The sequence below is a fragment of the Delphinus delphis genome, chromosome 10 (genome assembly GCF_949987515.2).
Source record: "Delphinus delphis chromosome 10, mDelDel1.2, whole genome shotgun sequence".
NCBI lineage: Eukaryota > Metazoa > Chordata > Mammalia > Artiodactyla > Delphinidae > Delphinus > Delphinus delphis.
In genome coordinates this window covers 25,995,684-26,013,969 of record NC_082692.2, presented here as the reverse complement: position 1 = coordinate 26,013,969, position 18,286 = coordinate 25,995,684, and the positions used below count along the sequence as shown (strand labels likewise).

The window sequence follows — 18,286 nt, the reverse complement described above, 5'->3', positions numbered from 1 at the left end:
GCAGCACTGGGTTGTAACTTTGTGGTAAAAGTAGGCTTCATTGAGGAAGTAACATTTCAGCAAAAAGCTAAAACAGAGGGCTGTACTTGAAAAGGGATGGAGAAAGATGCTCAACATTGCTAATTATTAGAGAAACACAAATCAAAACTACAATGAGGTATCACCTCACACCAGTCAGAATGGCCATCATCAAAAAGTCTACAAATAATACATGCTGAAGAGGGTATGGAGAATGGAGGAACACTTCTACACTGTTGGTGGGAATGAAAATTGGTGCAGCCACTATGGAGAACAGTATGGAGGCTCCTTAAGAACTAAAAATAGTAGAGTTGTCATATGATCCAGTGACTCCACTCCTAGGCATATATCTGGAAAAGATGAAACTCGAATTTGAAAAGACACATGCACCTCAATGTTCACAGCAGCACTATTCACAATAGCCAAAACATGGAAGCAACCTAAATGTCCATCGACAAATACCACTTATATGTGGAATCTAAAACCTAACACAAATGAACTTGTTTACAAAACAGAAACAGACTCACAGACATAGAAAACAAACTTACGGTTACCAAAGGGGAAGCGGGGAGAGAGAAGGATAAATTAGGAGCTTGGGATTCACAGATACACACTACTATATATAAAATAGATAAATAACAAGGATTTACAGGGAACTGTATTATCTTGTAATAACCTATAATGGAAAAGAATCTGAAAAAGAATATATATATACATATATATGTGTGTGTGTGTGTGTGTGTGTGTGTATAATCAAATCATTTTGCTGTACACCTGAAACTAACACAATATTGTAAATCAACTCTACTTCAATTCAAAACAGAAAAAGAGACAGTATTTTAAGCAGAAGACAGTATTTTAAGGAGGAGACAGTATTTTAAGCAGGAGGGAGAACAGATGCAAAAGTTTCAGTGTGGAAGTGAGCCTGGCGTGTTCCAGGAACAGCAGGGAGCTGCTGGGCCTGGACAGACCAGGTACAGGTGACAGAAACAAGAGGTGAAGCCAAAGAGGAGTTGGAGGTGGGAAGCTGGTGCAGAGAATGGCCCTTTAGATAAGTGTAAGGACTTGCTTTTATTGAGAGAGAATTTGGGAGCCACGGAAAGGTTTTGAGAGGAGTGTAATTACCTGACATATTTGGAAAGGGTCACTGGGGCTCCATTAGAATAGACTGAAAGGGGAGGCAGAGGGAGAGGCAGGGAGACCAGCTCTGTAATCATCAGTAGATGATGGCGGAGGCGACAGCCGTAGACTTGCTACAAAGCAGTCGGATGAAAGGTACAGACAACAGAATTTCCTGATGGGTCTGACATGGGATTCGGAAGATCAAGGATGCCTCCACAGCCTGAGCAACTGAAAAGCTGCCATCAACTCAGTTCAGGACTATGGTGGGGGGAAGAGGCGCTAGGGGAGAGCAGCAGCAGTGGAGATCAGGAGTTCAACTCAGAACCTGTTAGACTTGAGATGCCATTTCGGTATCCAAGTGAAGATGCCAGGAGGCAATGAAGTTTGGGAATCGAAAGTTCAGGAAAGAGTTCTGGGCTGGAAATTACAATTCTGGAATCAAGAGCATGGATATATAGATATAGATATATAGATATAGATATATAGATATACTTCAAACATCTGAAAAGACCATTGGGAAAATTGACCGATAATTTTCCCACCTCCCACATTGAATTTTCAATCTCTCTGAACACTTTGCCGAACACAAGTTATCGAGTGCTGACTATTGCATGTGTCCCCTCCCCTCCACTCCCTCTGCCACTTCCCTCCTTCGATTACCTCTCACCCATCTCCCCTCCGTTTCCCAGGGCGTCCCACACCCAGCTACCAGACCAATGTGACTAAAGCACGCCTGGGATCTTGCAGTAACTCCTTGAGGACTACTTGTCACCTGATGAATTAAAGGACAAAACGCTGAACCTGCCATCACAATCTCGTCCTAGCCCATCTTTACAAACCTACGACTCACTAGTCCCCTTCATATACACCATGCTCTTCACACTATTCCTGTGGGTTCTTGCCTCAGTGCCTTGTGTATCCTCGTTTCGCCACCGAAAATACCTTTCCTCTGCATCCCCGCCTGCCTGAACCCTGCCCATCATTCCTGGCATAATACAAATGCTGCCTACTTACCTTCAGTTGACTGCCCCATCTGAAGGTAACCTTCCCCACTCTGACCCTCCACTCTAGGGTAAGGGGAAGAGCATGGCATGGGCAACAGTTCCCAAAGTGAGGGCAGCAGGACAGATACCAGCCCCCAAAGAAATTCTGGGAATAAAGGGCTCTGTGGACAAACAGGTTCAGGTAATACTCCACACTACAGCCCTCTCCTAGAATTTTACATTATATATTCACATACTGAATGTTCTCAATAAACATATATATATATATATATATATATATATATATATTTAATCCAACTTTCATAAATGTATTTGAGTTTGGAACCCTTTTATCCCAGAATACTTAACATTCCATGGAACTAGTGTTCCAAGGTTCTCACATAGTACTTGGACCTAGAGACCAGAACTCTAGCCCTGATAAAGCATCTGGCAGTGTTGGTTCTTCCCAGGCCCAGAAAAGGCAATTGTGTACCTAAGGTCCCCAGACTTCCCAACATCTATGGGACAACCATATATCCCAGGACTGGAGTTTCCTAGGCACTGACATTAGTCTAGTAGGTTTAGACACATGCCCCTCTGGTTCCTAAAGATTAATTGGCTTATTTCCTCCACAATGACTTATGGCTGCATGGGTTATGATGCCAAATTACAGCTGTGTGATTTATCAGATCACCTCTCTTTATGGACCTCAGTTAACTCATCCCTTGCTGAGTCACTGATCGGATGGTGTCCAACATTACATCCAACTGTGATGAACTGACTCTTCATGTCCTTCTTTGAACCTCACCTACCTCCATACATGACCTGTCTTCCCTATTGCCCCCTAAAGAGGGGTCTCTTTCCACATTTTTTTTTCTCTTTCATAGTAGAGGACCTTGAACATGATTGGAACTCAATAAATACATGCTGTGTAAACATTTAAAGATGACAGGCTTTTAAGGCCCTCAAAAAACTCAAAATTAGTCTTTGAGATGATGGGAAATTCAATGAAATCTAAGAAGTGAAATGATCTGGTCAAAGCAGCAAGCACTACGGAGAAAGGATCCTGTATCATTTTCTAGCACTGAGACTAGCAAATGAGCATGGACAAGAACAACCAACACTGGACATTTACTGTGTGTGACGTGCAGTTCACAGCGGCTCACATGCTAGAATCCTCATACCAACCCTATTTGCGGGGGTGGGGTACCATTTTTCTCCCCACTTTACAGATGAGAAAACTGATGCACAGAGGGGCTAAGTTGCCTGAAGTCCCCCAGGGGGCAACTGATGTATTCCATTCCCAGCAGTCCAGCTCAAAGCCCCTAACCCCTGTGCTACCTGCCTCTTCCTTCCTGTCACCGGCATTTGCTCAGAGGTGCACCCTAACAACCCAGCTTATTATTCCCCAGGTGGAAACTGAAGCCTGGAAAGCCTTAAAGAATGCTCAGTGTCCCGCAGCTGGCCTTCAGCCCACAGCTCTCTTTCTACAGTTCAATGCTGATTCAGCAGCCTCACTCACTACAGTAAACATCACTGCCAGCCAACTGCTGAGAAGGGGCACGGGCATGAAGAGGAGGCTGTGATTAGGGGACCATAGTGCTGCAGATAAAGAATTAAAGCTATCAATACACTGAAAGGAAGAGGTGAATTTGGCAGGGGGGGACACAATGAAGGAAGAAGCAACAGCCCTGTGCAACAACCTGAAGGTTTGGGAAAGGGGTGTGAAAAGCCTAGGAGATAACAGGATGGACAGGGAGACCCCGGGGGACGGGGGGTGGAAAGGCAGACAGGGAACAGCTTAGAAAGGACAGAAAAATCACATTATTTGTAACTGCACGTTTTTTCAGCACCAGCCCAAAAGTTATAAAAAAACAGGCCTCACGAACCCAGGAGGTACAGTTTGGGATTGCAAAGGTTTCATCGGAGCAGCATTCATGAGAGGATCTCCGATAGCGTGTGTTACTTAATAGGTGCTCAATAAATGTTTGTTCCAATAAAAGAGACAAAAGAAGGAGATCTGAGGATCGCTTTCATAAAGAGAAAGACACCTAAGGGAGTAGGTGCTCAATAAATATTATTTTTTAGCTGTGTACCATGAGAAGCCTGGAGAGTTGTAAAAGATTATCTGATACATTTCCAAACAGCCCTTTGTCTCTGATTTCAATTTTCGAAAATTTCCTGGGAGGCTGTGGAATCTCCCACAAGGGACTTTTAAGGACACATTCTTACAAAACCCACTTGGAGGGGTGGCTAAGATGCTTTAAAAATGGATGGGTGAGGTAGGGAGGCTGGTCCAGATGACCCCGCAGACTTTTCGGGATGGACCAGGAGACACTGCCATCCCACCAACTGAGGATGGCTGAGTGATTTGGAAACCTTCCAGAAGGGCCTGGTTAAATTGTAGGCCATTTATTTCATGGAGAAATAAACCACTGAGAGCTTCCTTCAAACATGCTCGTGGAAAGCAGGACAAAATGCTGAGATTATCTGTTCAGAATGTGCTTTAAAAGAGCCCAGGCAGCACTCATTTATTTTTGAGAAAATATATGATTAACCATAGTTAACTATGAATTCAGATGCTGTGCATTAGACCAGCTCCTCAAAGTTTGAGAGCATTTAATATTATATATCGCTGCCATTTGGGCTAAATTGTTTTTTTAATGTACACAATATTACAAATTTAATTTGAGCTGTTTGAATCAGTCTGTAAAAAAGATTTGATTATACCTGAGTGTTCTGGCCCCAGCTTTTCTGTATCTCAGTAATCTTGGCGGTAATTGGCTGATTAGGCGTCTCACACTCCATCTTTGCCTCAGTTTCCATGGTAATGGTACAGGAGCTATTATAGATGAGAACTTCATCTCTTTCCACTTTAGGGCTGAAACGAGAGGGGAGGTTAAATGGGGTGTCATCAATCTTAATGAAATGCAATTATTTTTACTCTTATTAATCATTGCAAGCCATTAGCTTGTGGCAACCACAGGCCACCATTTGTCAAATTTTGCAAATTTCTGTAATTTTGTTTCCATTCTTTTATTGTTTATTTGTTTTCCCTTTATCTGCACACCCTGCAATGAAAATGCACATGGTAAATATCTTTCACTGAGGCCTTTCTCTTTTCCAGCTCTATCAGGAACATTAGCAAAAGCTTCTCCAAACCCAACCAAAGAAGCAATGCACAGATAATACTTCCAGTTCCAAAAATGGAAGCAAATGTTAGGAAAAAAATTTTTTTTTCTTTTCCCCTTCCCTCTTCCTGTTCTTACATTCAGTGATGGGGGAGTGAATTGCCTGAATCCCCCCAGGGCAGATGGAGAAATTGGAAAACCCACACAACTGGCTAACTGGTCCCTAATTCCAACTGTGAAAAAATGAGCTCATTTAGGCTTTCAATTCCCTCTCCCCAGCTGATGGCAATGAGGCTCTGTTGCTAGCAGTGGAACATTAACTTAGTAAATTAATTAAACTTACTTAACCGCCCAGACTAAGGAGATTCGATATATGTGCCAGTTACACTACCAGCCACTTGCTTTAAAAGTCCTCTTGCTTTAAGGAGAGAAACCAGACTGGATTTAAAATGAAAAACTGCAGTGTAGCATTACAGAAAGTCTACAAATATGTGGTCCAGAGGAGAGGAGAGCATGGAGTTTGCAGGGCATGGCCCCGAACAGGTGTGATATTTACTCAAGAATAATTCTGGCTTTAGGCATTGTTGCACCCAGCTCCAAGATTATTAGTTATAATAATGCACGATGTTTTACACTTTTTAACAGTTTCATACGTATGATCTCATTTCAGCCGGTAAATTAGGTAGAGGCATAAAAAATGTAACTCAAAGAGATTGGTGATTTGCATAAAGTCAAACACAAAAATAAGGCAACTCCGAGATGAGAATCCAAGGGGTCCCGTCTCCTAGAGCAATACTCCCAAGTTTTGAGATGCTGATGGGACATCACCACGAAGTTGGCATATCCCACGGGAAGACCAGGACTGGTGATGAAAAGGGCAAAAGATCACTGCTTGAGAAACTATAACTCATGTCCAACTAGAACATCTTTTTTCAAATCAATGTCGAAATGGTTTCTCCCACACTTTGCTAGAAATAATGAGCAGGATAACTATCACATCTACGTCATCTCCTCGTCTTCATGCTAAAACATTCCCAGCTCCGTATCCACCCAGGACATGACTTCCATACTCACTGTCTTCTACACCTACTGTAGATTGGCAATATGTTAATATTGTGCAGCCCAGTTTGGCTGACCATTGAGGCTGTGGTCTCCCTTTATCGAAGCCCTCCCCACCATGGCACCTAATACTGTGTTCATTTTGTAGCCCCTAAGCTTAAATTAAGATGGTGGTGAACTCAAAGTCTCAGAGCCACAATTACCTGAGGATTCACCATGCTGCATGTGTTCAGCCGATTTTCTGAGAAGCATTATAATGCAAAAGAGAGGCTTGAAAGCCAGCCAGCTAGATTTGAATCCCCGAGCAGATATTTACCATCCATCTGACATTGTTGAAGACATGACTCTCTAAGCTTTTTTTCCCACGTTTATAAAATGAAGTTACTAATCATAAAGATACTCTTTTAAAGAGGTGTTTGGGGGATGGAGCAAAATGAAGCCTACAAAAGGACCTGCCCAGAATCTGGTGCAAGGAAGTGTCCAATAAAGTCAGTTCTTGTTATAGTTTTAGGTGGTAGTGACATAGGTGGTATTATTGTTGAAATGTCAATGTGGGAATTTACATTCATTGTTGTTACGGGTCGTCTCACTGATGTGGACCCATTGCTCAAATACATTTTGAATCTGAGCCTGTAATGTAGCTACACAACCATTTAGCTGAGCCATCATCCAGGGGTAGACAAAGCCACAGGATAAACACAGCATTTGCTCCTGGAGTGTCACTTGCATGCAAAGATTCAGAAAAGCAAAGCAAAGTAATTTAACTTTCAAATTAAAATGTAATATTTAGATACCTATGGAAATATGATGAAGTAGAATGCAAAATTCACATGGACTTTTCAAATAAAACACCTGACTTCAAAGCAACTTGATTCTGTGACAGGGTACCTTGGGCTTTGCAGCTAGAACCTTTCTTTTGCTACTGGGGGGCGGGGGGTAGGAGGGTTGCTAGAATAGTTTAAGAAGCTCTCCATCACCATTGCCATCATAAATCTCTTATAAAGCCATCAGAAAGGAAATGAAGTTGGTTTTCCACACCATCTCGTTCCTTGTGAATCGGTTCCCAGATTGCTACTCCCATTTCTGAAGGCTCACAAGCCATCTGATTAATAATTCATTCTGGAATTTTGTCAGGAATAATGTAAACTTAGTTGTCTACCTTTCCAGAATTCCCTTTTTTTGCTTCTTAGGCAGGGAAAGAATATTTGCCTGTCACCTCTCTGTTCTGTGCTCCCCTCTCATGTTCATTTCCAACTGTGGATCTTCACTCATATGAGCAGGGTTTTTATACTCACTATATGATGATCTGGGATACTGACTTGAACTCAAGGGAAGGAGTGACCTTTACAACCTTTCTTGATCATGGGCTTCCACCTCCTAACCAGACTTCTTCTGCCCCTTCTAGGTTCTTCGTCAGCAAAGGTTAGAGTAAAATGAGGTAAGTCACCCTGCCCTCTTTTCATCTGCCGGTAGCAATGCCCACCAGCTCACAGTGGATTGTTCCATTTTGCTAGTGACTCCAGAAACACAATATATATCACCTGCCATTGGAAGGTCACTCCAGCTGACCAAATCCTGAACAAATTAAACAAAGCCTGTTTCTTCAGTAAGTGCTCTAACAGCTGGTCCCCCAGTAGAAGACCCTGCTGATATCTGTCGATGCTGTAACAAGGGTCGCTGTGGCTTTCCAGGCCGTTCCCGGAGGAGACAGTCTGTTCCCGGAGGAGACAGTCTGTTCCCCGCAGTCGTAGGCACACGACAGAAGAAGCAGATGTCACAGTGGGGCCACTGATCTTCCCAGGAAAGACTAGTGACCATGGTACAGAAGGTCCTTCCCACCTCTGTGATGTCAGGCGTAGGCCTGGGCACCACGGCATCCCTGACTCTGCCTTGCATTGTCCTGTGTTTCCAGGCTGCTTCCCACCCTGTGTGCCCTGCTTCCTGATACAAGAAGAAAGTGAAAACAAATCATGTTATTTTTGCTCTGAAAGAGTTAAAACCCTTTTCTGCTGGCTTAGGCTTTTTCACAACCTTTAGCTCATATTTCTTTTCTTTTTTGGCCCTGATTATATGACTAGAAATTTTTTTCATTAAAAAGCCATCATCAAGATGAGCAGAGACACCAGGATGTCAAAAATGGACTAACATTTGCAAAATTTCAAAGTTTCTTAATATTACTATGTCATGTTTTCTTCCACAACCATCCTACAAATTAAGGAGCACAGTTGGCCGGTTTTAACTATAGACATATGTGTACACAGAGAAATACATAGATACAGATGATATGGATGTGCGTGCACACACGCATGCACACAAATACTTATTTTGAGGGAATGTGGTAAGAATATTTGGCCCAAATGGTGGGAGAGAGAGTTCTAGAACCTAAGTTTCCTGAGTCCCAATCTATTGCTCTTTCAGTCGGTCCAACCAGATCCAAAAGTAAGCAGATATTCTCCTTGGATGCACTCTCTATGGTAGGCAGTAAAAACCATGCCATCATTCTGTCTCCCTCACTTAGCCTGAAATTGCTTCCCATGTCTCAAATCTCCTGGACCCGCACAGCCCAGCCAAGGCTCTGTTACTGATGCCAACAATACAGCATCATGCTGAGTACACTGTGAGTCAGAAGCCTTGGGTTCCAGTCCTGATACTGCCGGGGCTTGACTGTGACTTTAAAAAGATACTTAGTCTGTTCTTAGAATAGAATCCAAACTCCTTACTATGGCCTTTGAGGCCTTAATACATCCCCGAGCTCTTCTCGAGCCACTTTTCCTCCTTCTAACCCTACTCCTGCCCTTCTGACCTCTGACAGTTCATGAAACTTCATGGGTCCTTTGCACTTGCTGCCCCCACTGCCTGACTCTCCATAATGACACTTGTCCTTAGCTCAGCTTAAAAGGCACTTCTTCAGAGAAACCTCCTCTGAGCTGATCCAGTGATCCCACACCTGGGCATATATCTAGAGAAAACTATAATTCAAAAAGATACATGCACTCCAGGAGAGGGGTGGGGGTGGGGGTGGGTTGAATTGGTAGATTGGGATTGACATATATACACTAATATGTATAAAATGGATAACTAATAAGAACCTGCTGTATAAAAAAATAAATAAAATAAAATTCAAAAAAAATGTAAAAAAATATAAAAATAAATAAATGAGTATCTTTCCCTTGGGGAAAAAAAAAAAGATACATGCACTCCAATGTTCACTGCAGCACTATTTACAATAGCCAAGATATGGAAGTAACCTAAATGTCCATTGACAGATGAATGGATAAAGAAGATGTGAGATATATACACATACACACACACACACACACACACACACACACACACACACACACACACAGTGGAATATTACTCAGCCATAAAAAAGAATGAAATAATGCCATTTGTAGCAACATAGATGGACCTAGAGATTATCATACTAAGTGAAGTAAGCCCGACAGAGAAAGACAAATATCATTTGATATCACTACCTACTATGTAGCACAGGGAACTATATTCAGTATCTTGTAATAATCTAAAAGGGAAAAGAATCTGAAAAAGAACATATATATATATATATATATATATAATATATTTGTATAACTGAATCACTTTGCTGTACACCTGAAACTAATACAACATTGTAAATCAACTATACTGCAATTTAAAAAATAATAACAAAAAATGAAATAAAAAAATTTTTTAAAGCAGCCTCCATTGTTTTTTATCACTTTATAGCCCTTATCAGAACATGTGATCATCTTGTTTATTGTCTGGCCTCCTCCACTACTCTTAAGGACAGGGACTTTGCATCTCATTCACCATTGAGTCACCAGCTCCTGGCACTGTACCTGGAACATAATAAACACTTGGTAACTACTGGATGGATGGATGGACAAACTGGGCATATATTTGCCACAGATACAAATGTCTGTCTTTGCCAAATGACATCAAATCCATAGTGGTAGTGCCTGGCAGGGGGTTAAACCATTTAATGGAAATGGGTTCTTTGCAAAGACCCTGGAAAGTAGTTCTCTGCGTTCACAAGCACAATCTTAAGAGGAACCAAGGTAAGCTATTTAGCACATGATATTCCTAGCACCCCATGTAAAATTTATATTGTGTTTTCTGGTTATTAAATTAGTACATGTTCACTGAAAAAATTACATAAAAACACAATGAAGAAAACAAATATGATCAGTCCTCCAGCCCCCTAGGGATAGGCACTATCAGCATTTTAGAATACATCCTTCCGGTCTTTTTCCCAATCACCTGTTGTGTGACACATGTACATGTACTATAAACACCATCAGGACTTCATTGAGGCACTATTTTGTGACCTGTACTCCTCAGTATAGGAGTACAATATACTCCTCAGTATATTGTAAGCATTTCCTTCTTTGGTTAAATGTTCTACACCATGGTTTTTCAAGGTTCTTAGTATATTATCACTTGGATTCATTCTTTATTACTAAACGCTTACTTCATTTCAACTGTTTTTGTTAATATACCTAAAGCATTGAAGACTATAGTTCTTCATAAATGTTACATATTTCTAACTGCTTTCTTAAAATCCTGGAAGTAAAATCGCTGGATCAAAGTATGAAGAATTAATAAATGAAAAAGAAATGAAGAAAACAATTGCAAAGATCAATAAAACTAAAAGCTGGTTCTTTGAGAAGATAAACGAAATTGATAAACCATTAGCCAGACTCATCAAGAAAAAAAAGAAGACTCAAATCAATAGACTTAGAAATGAAAATGGAGAAGTAACAACTAACACTGCAGAAATACAAAGGATCATGAGAGATTACTACAAGCAACTCTATGCCAATAAAATGGACAACCTGGAAGAAATGGACAAATTCTTAGAAAGGCACAACCTTCAGAGACTGAACCAGGAAGAAATAGAAAATATAAGCAGACCAATCACAAGCACTGAAATTGAAACTGTGATTAAAAATCTTCCAACAAACAAAAGCCCAGGACCACATGGCTTCACAGGTGAATTCTATCAAACATTTAGAGAAGAGCTAACACCCATGCTTCTCAAAATCTTCCAAAAACATCAGAGGGAGGAACACTCCCAAACTCATTCTACAAGGCCACCATCACCCTGATACCAAAACCAGACAAAGATGTCACAAAGAAAGAAAACTACAGTCCAGTATCACTCATGAACATAGATGCAAAAATCCTCAACAAAATACTAGCAAACAGAATCCAACAGCACATTAAAAGGATCATACACCATGACCAAGTAGGGTTTATCCCAGGGATGCAAGGATTCTTCAATATATGCAAATCAATCAATGTGATAAACCATGTTAACAAATTGAAGGAGAAAAACTATATAACCATCTCAATAGATGCAGAAAAACTTTCGACAAAATTCAACACCCATTTATGATAAAAACCCTCTGGAAAGTAGGCATAGAGGGAACTTACCTCAACATGATAAAGACCATATATGCCAAACACACAGCCAACATCAATCTCAATGGTGAAAAACTGAAACCATTTCTACTAAGATCAGGAACAAGACAAGGTTGTCCACTCTCACCACTATTATTCAACATAGTTTTGCAAGTTTTAGCCACAGCAATCAGAGACGAAAAAGAAACAGAGGGAATCCAAATCAGAAAAGAAGAAATAAAACTGTCACTGTTTGCAGATGACATGATACTATACATAGAGAACCCTAAAGATGCTACCAGAAAACTACTAGAGCTAATCAATGAATTTGGTAAAGTAGCAGAACACAAAATTAATGCACAAAAATCTCTTGCATTCCTATATACTTATGATGAAAAATCTGAAAGAGAAATTAAGGAAACACTCTCATTTACCACTGCAACAAAAAGAATAAAATACCTAGGAATAAACCTACTTAAGGAGACAAAAGACCTGTATGCAGAAAACTATAAGACACTGATGAAAGAAATTAAAGATGATAAAACAGATGGAGAGATATACCATGTTCTTGGATTGGAAGAATCAACATTGTGAAAATGACAATACTTCGCAAAGCAATCTAGAGATTCAATGTAATCCCTATCAAACTACCAATGGCATTTTTCACAGAACTAGAACAAAAACTTTCACAATTTGTATGGAATAGCCAAAGCAATCTTGAGAAAGAAAAACAGAGCTGGAGGAATCAGGCTCCCTGACTTCAGACCATACTACAAAGCTACAGTAATCAAGACAGTAAGGTACTGGCACAAAAACATAACTATAGATCAATGGAACAGGATAGAAAGCCCAGAGATAAACCCATGCACCTATGGTCATCTTACCTTTGATAAAGGGGGAAAGAATATAAAACACAGAAAAGACAGCCCCTTCAGTAAGTGGTGCTGGGAAATCTGGACAGCTACATGTAAAAGAATGAAATTAGAACACTCCCTAACACCCTACACTAAAATAAACTCAAAATGGATTAAAGACCTAAATGTAAGGCCAGACACTATCAAACTCTTAGAGGAAAACATAGGCAGAAAACTCTATGACGTAAATCACAGCAAGATCCTTTTCAACCCACCTCCTAGAGAAATGGAAATAAAAACAAAAATAAACAAATAGGACCTAATGAAACTTAAAAGCTTTTGCACAGCAAAGAAAACCACAAACAAGACAAAAAGACAACCCTCAGAATGGGAGAAAATATTCGCAAATGAAGCAACTGACAAAGGATTAATCTCCAAAATTTACAAGCAGCTCATGCAGCTCAATATCAAAAAAACACACAACCCAATCCAAAAATGGGCAGGAGACCTAAATAGACATTTCTCCAAAGAAGATAAAAAGATTGACAACAAACACATGAAAGGATGTTCAACATCACTAACATTAGAGAAATGCAAATCAAAACTACAATGAGATATCATCTCACACCAGTCAGAATGGCCATCATCAAAAAATCCACAAACAAGAAATGCTGGAGAGGGTGTGGAGAAAAGAATCCTCTTGCACTGTCGGTGGGAATGTAAATTGATACAGCCACTATGGAGAACAGTATGGAGGATCCTTAAAAAGCTAAAAATAGAACTACCAAATGACCCAGCAATCCCATTACTGGGCACACATCCTGAGAAAACCATAATTCAAAAAGAGTCATGTACCACAATGTTCACTGCAGCACTATTTACAATTGCTAGGACATGGAAGCAACCTAAGTGTCCACTGACAGATGAATGGATAAAGAAAATGTGGCACATATATAAACTGGAATATTACTCAGCCATAAAAAGAAACAAAATTGAGTTATTTGTAGTGAGGTGGATGGACCTAGAGTCTGTCATACAGAGCAAACTAAGTCAGAAAGAGAAACCAAATACCATATGCTTACACATATATATGGAATCTAAAAAAAAAAAAAAAAAATTCTGAAGAACCTAGTGGCAGGACAGGAATAAAGACGCAGATGTGGAGAACGGACTTGAGGACACAGGGAGGGGGAAGGGTAAGCTGGCACAAAGTGAGAGAGTGGCATGGACATATATACACTACCAAATGTAAAACAGATAGCTAGTGGGAAGCAGCCGCATAGCACAGGGAGATCAGCTCGGTGCTTTGTGACCACCTAGAGGGGTGGGATAGGGAGGGTGGGAGGAGATGCAAGAGGGAGGAGATATGGGGATATATGTATATGTATAGCTGATTCACTTTGTTATAAAGCAGAAACTAACACACCATTGTAAAGCAATTATGCTCCAATAAAGATGTTAAAAAGTAAAACACAGGCTGTCTTAGGACATCAGAAATTCTGACTGCCATGGAAAGGGCTGGTTCTCACTTTTCCTCTGGGTAGTTGGTCTTGTTTAGTTTTATTTTTTAATGGGGAAAGAGGCCTTCATTAAATACAAGGATGTAACCACTCTATCTAGATAAGAAATAAAGAAGGACGCAGGGCCACATTCAGCACTGAAATATCACACTTCACAGTAAGGAAGCTGCTTGCAGAAATGAAGGTCATCTAGAGCAACCGACAGGGCCACACTTTTTTTTAAATGTGTTTAGAAAAGGGGATTTTTACCTGGAAAGTTGTGGTATTTATTTGTTTGCTTTTTAAGTTCAAAAACTTATAAGCCTATGGCTTTTAAATCCTAGATCTACAGTCCTTCGGCCCATGCATGCCCCTTTCTTCTGAATAAACATTGCACAATCTGCTGGATTTCTCTATGACTTTTTCTCATACTTGTGAATCTGTTTGGAAAGAAAACAAAAAGGAAACGGGAAAAGAGCCTTCTGTTTTTCATAATGTCTAATCTTTTTCCCCCATTGGCATTCACCAGATGTTGCTCTGGATTGGAAGATAAATATTAAAATCTAAGCAAGAACAAAGCAGGCTGTTTACTGGGCAGATTTTTCAGATGTTCTCTTGAACACTTGAAAAGACAGGAGACTCTTTGATATGCAGGCTGGCTGGAATCCACAATGGAACAGTCTCTCCAACAAGAGGGTTGGCCCTAGGGCTGTGTCCACGCAGCCTGCAGTTCCTGAGAATTCCATTAATCCACTGGCTGTGCATTAGTGGGGAAGGTCAGGGAGGGAGAGGACTGGGTTACCTGATGAAGAGGCCTGAGAAAGATGGAAAGACGGACTCTGTCCAACGATCTTGTGCACAGATGCATCGGGAACTCTCTTCACAGGTGTAGAAATAAGGCCATGATTCGGGCAGGCTCTCTGTCCCCACAGCGACAGTCAAATCACACTGCACGTAGCTGCAGCCAGAGGTCTCACAGTTCTCCTCCTCAGGTCTCAGGCCACACAGGAAAGCCAAGGATACTGCATGAAACGGTCAACGTTGGGTTAGGTAATAACCACAGAAAGAACTAAAGGCCTTACTTTGTTACATCAACCAAGCCCATGTGTTTTTCCTTGACCAATAGGAAAATAAACTTATTCATTTACTCTTCTTAAAAGTGTACTATGTGTACATAATTCATACAGAAGATACAAATCATGTTTTTGTAAAATATGAATCACCTAGTCAGAAAACTCATGTGAATGTACCATAAATCCAGCCAACATAAGCCAATACCGTCAAGATGCTCTCCAGTCTATGTGCTCCTGGCCAAGTCTACCCACTTCCTCCTCATTCTCAGAAACAACACTTGCATTTTTTAAATAGCTTTCTCACATGGGTTTGTATCCTAAACAGGAGATTGTTGAATTTTACTTCTTTTTGAACTTTAGAAAATAGACGACATGGCATAATATCCTTAGACCTGCTTTCTTCACTCGATATTGTGTTTCTAAGATTTAGCCCTATTATTGCATGTAACTGTTGTTCAAACATTTTCACTGCTGTTCAACACTGCATTCTGTGAAAGTACTACAATATATTTACCTATTCTGTCACCAATGGACTTTTGGGTAATTCCCAGGTTTTGCTACTACAAACATGTATGGAATTTTCTCTAGGGTATATACCTCTAAGAAAATTGTCTACTCATAGGGTAGGTGCAAGTTCAACCTTACAAGACAGTGCCATGTTGTTTCCAAAGTGGTTGTGTCAATTCACGTTCCTACCACCTATATTTATGACTTCCCAGTAACCCACATAATTGTCAGCACTTGGGATTATCAGACTCTTAATTTTGGCCAGTCCAGTGAGTATACAACAGCATCTCATTGTGGCCTTATTTTGAATTTTCATCATTACTTTTTAGGTTGAGCAAGTTTTTATATGTTTAGTAGTAACGTCTTTTCCCTTCTATGAAATTCCCATTTCTGTCATTTGCCTTTTTTTCTAGTGGAATGCTTGTCTTTTCCTTATTGATTTGTGAGTTTTATATTCTGGGTACTAATCCTACAGAGGTTATATGCTTACTAATACCTTCTCCAGATTTGTGGCTAGACTTTTCATTCTCTTTATGGGATCTCTTGATTAACAGAAGTTCTTGATTCTCATAGAGTTATGACTATTAACATTTCATAAAGAAGAATAGCAATGATTTGAAGCCCTCTGACCCTGAGCCCATTTCTTTCCAGGTCATGAGAAACGATGTAAAAAGCATCACCAAGCCAGACTGGCAATAACCTTTAACAGGAGGATGAACAAATCTCTACATGAGATGGTTTGGGAGCATCTCTGCCTGAAAACCTTAATAAAATAGAAAAGAAAAATTTCCTCTAGCCTTCTACCTCTGCAGCTAGCTTGTTCATGCAGGTACATAACACATGTTATCAAGGGCTATGAGCTTGAAGCTAAGAGGCCTGCCTACATCACAGGGCTGCATGCAGCAAGGGATAGGACAAGTACATGAGAGGGTTTGCCGTTATTCAATCACACACAAATAGTATTATTATTGCTGGTATATTCCAAAGCACCTAACACATAGTAGGTTCTGTGACTGTGTTCCCAAAGAATTACAGCAATTAAAATGTCTGGAAAGTAAGAGTCTTGTATGGATAGAGGAAACATGAGAACTTTCCAGTTAGTAAGCCCTGGGGCAAATAAAAACAGGCTTAACACCTATAAAATAATGAACTCATTATGGGTGATTAGGTGGATGCAAATTGACAAGGTGGATTATGAAAAGTGCCCAGTGTTGGGGATCAGAATCCATGGATTTTACTCAAGGTTCTGCCACAAAATAGCTGTGCGACCTTAATCCCTTTAGCTTTTCATGCCTCATGGAAAAGTCAAAGTTTCCATGAAGAAGTCATGTGGTATAACTCAAGATATAAATGCAGGAAACCAAAAGATCGAAGATCTTGCTGATTTTAAACAAATACAGGGTATTAGACTGACAAGATGCTTTAGCAACCTATCATATGAAGAAAGAAAATTCTTCTTTTGTTAGAAGTACAATTTGGGGGAAAAGTAAAGATGATGACCCCAAAAGCAGCAACAGGACATTTTTTTTTTAACAGGACATTTTTAGAGCTCTACATTTCTTAACTTTTATTGAAGTATAGTTGATTTACAATATTATGTTAGTTTCAGGTGTACAGCATAGTGACTGCATATTTTTACAGATTATACTCAAGGAGCTCAGAAGAGAAATACTAAAATGTTTACTTGCTGTGAAGTTTCTGATACAGTAGGTCCCAAGGATTCGCACTGTTAACAAAATCCCAGGTGCTGCTACTGTTGCTGCTCCGGTAATAATATTTTTTCAGTAATTCTCAATAATAATATCATTGAGAAGCACTGTGTTAGAAGGACTGAAATTATTCAGCTTTCCCAAGGGCTGCCAGCTGATTAAGGTTGAAAAAAGTAGAGTGGGGAGCATTAGTAGGTAAAAGGATAGATTTCCCTGAGAAAGACAACTGTGAAACACTTGTATGGGTCGCTGCTGTGAAAGTGCCCGCTAAAAAGTCTTTTAAAATATAAGAGATTCTTAACTAAATTGGTTCTGTGCAATCCTATCTGAAAGTAGGGGAATTATTTAGTAGTTTTTAATAATTTATGAGACACACTCCTTTGACAATTCGATGTACACTGTAGACCTACTTCCTACAAAAAAAAATACACAATCATATTCTCAAAATGTCTTATCCAATTTCAGGGATACACAGAATCCCCAACTCCCATCCTGGATCTTAAGTAAGAAACCAGTAGAGTGACAAAGGATTAATCACCAAAATACACAAGCATCTCATGCAGCTCAATATCAAAAAAAACAAACAACCCAATCCAAAAATGGGCAGAAGACCTAAACAGACATTTCTCCAAAGAAGATATACAGACTGCCAACAAACACATGAAAGAATGCTCAACATCACTAATCATTAGAGAAATGCAAATCAAAACTACAAATGAGGTATCACCTCACACCAGTCAGAATGGTCATCATCAAAAAATCTAGAAACAATAAATGCTGGAGAGATGTGGAGAAAAGGGAACGCTCTTGCACTGCTGGTGGGAATGTAAATTGATACATCCACTATGGAGAACAGCATGGAGGTTCCTTAAAAAACTACAAATAGAACTACCATATGACCCAGCAATCCCACTACTGGACATACACC

The 18,286-nt window shown here is 40.1% G+C and overlaps 1 protein-coding gene across 5 annotated transcripts in view; it reads right to left on the bottom strand.

Annotated features, from left to right (window-relative positions):
- PKHD1 (PKHD1 ciliary IPT domain containing fibrocystin/polyductin) overlaps positions 1-18,286 on the bottom strand; it is a 435,870-nt gene that overhangs the window by 342,494 nt on the left and 75,090 nt on the right. For all 5 annotated transcript variants that reach the window (XM_060021687.1, XM_060021686.1, XM_060021688.1 and 2 more), the window contains 2 exons: positions 14,872-15,091; positions 4,854-5,004 (listed from right to left, as the gene is read on the bottom strand). In XM_060021687.1, the coding sequence (XP_059877670.1) occupies positions 4,854-5,004; positions 14,872-15,091 (371 nt within the window). The remainder of the gene's footprint in view (positions 1-4,853; positions 5,005-14,871; positions 15,092-18,286) is intronic.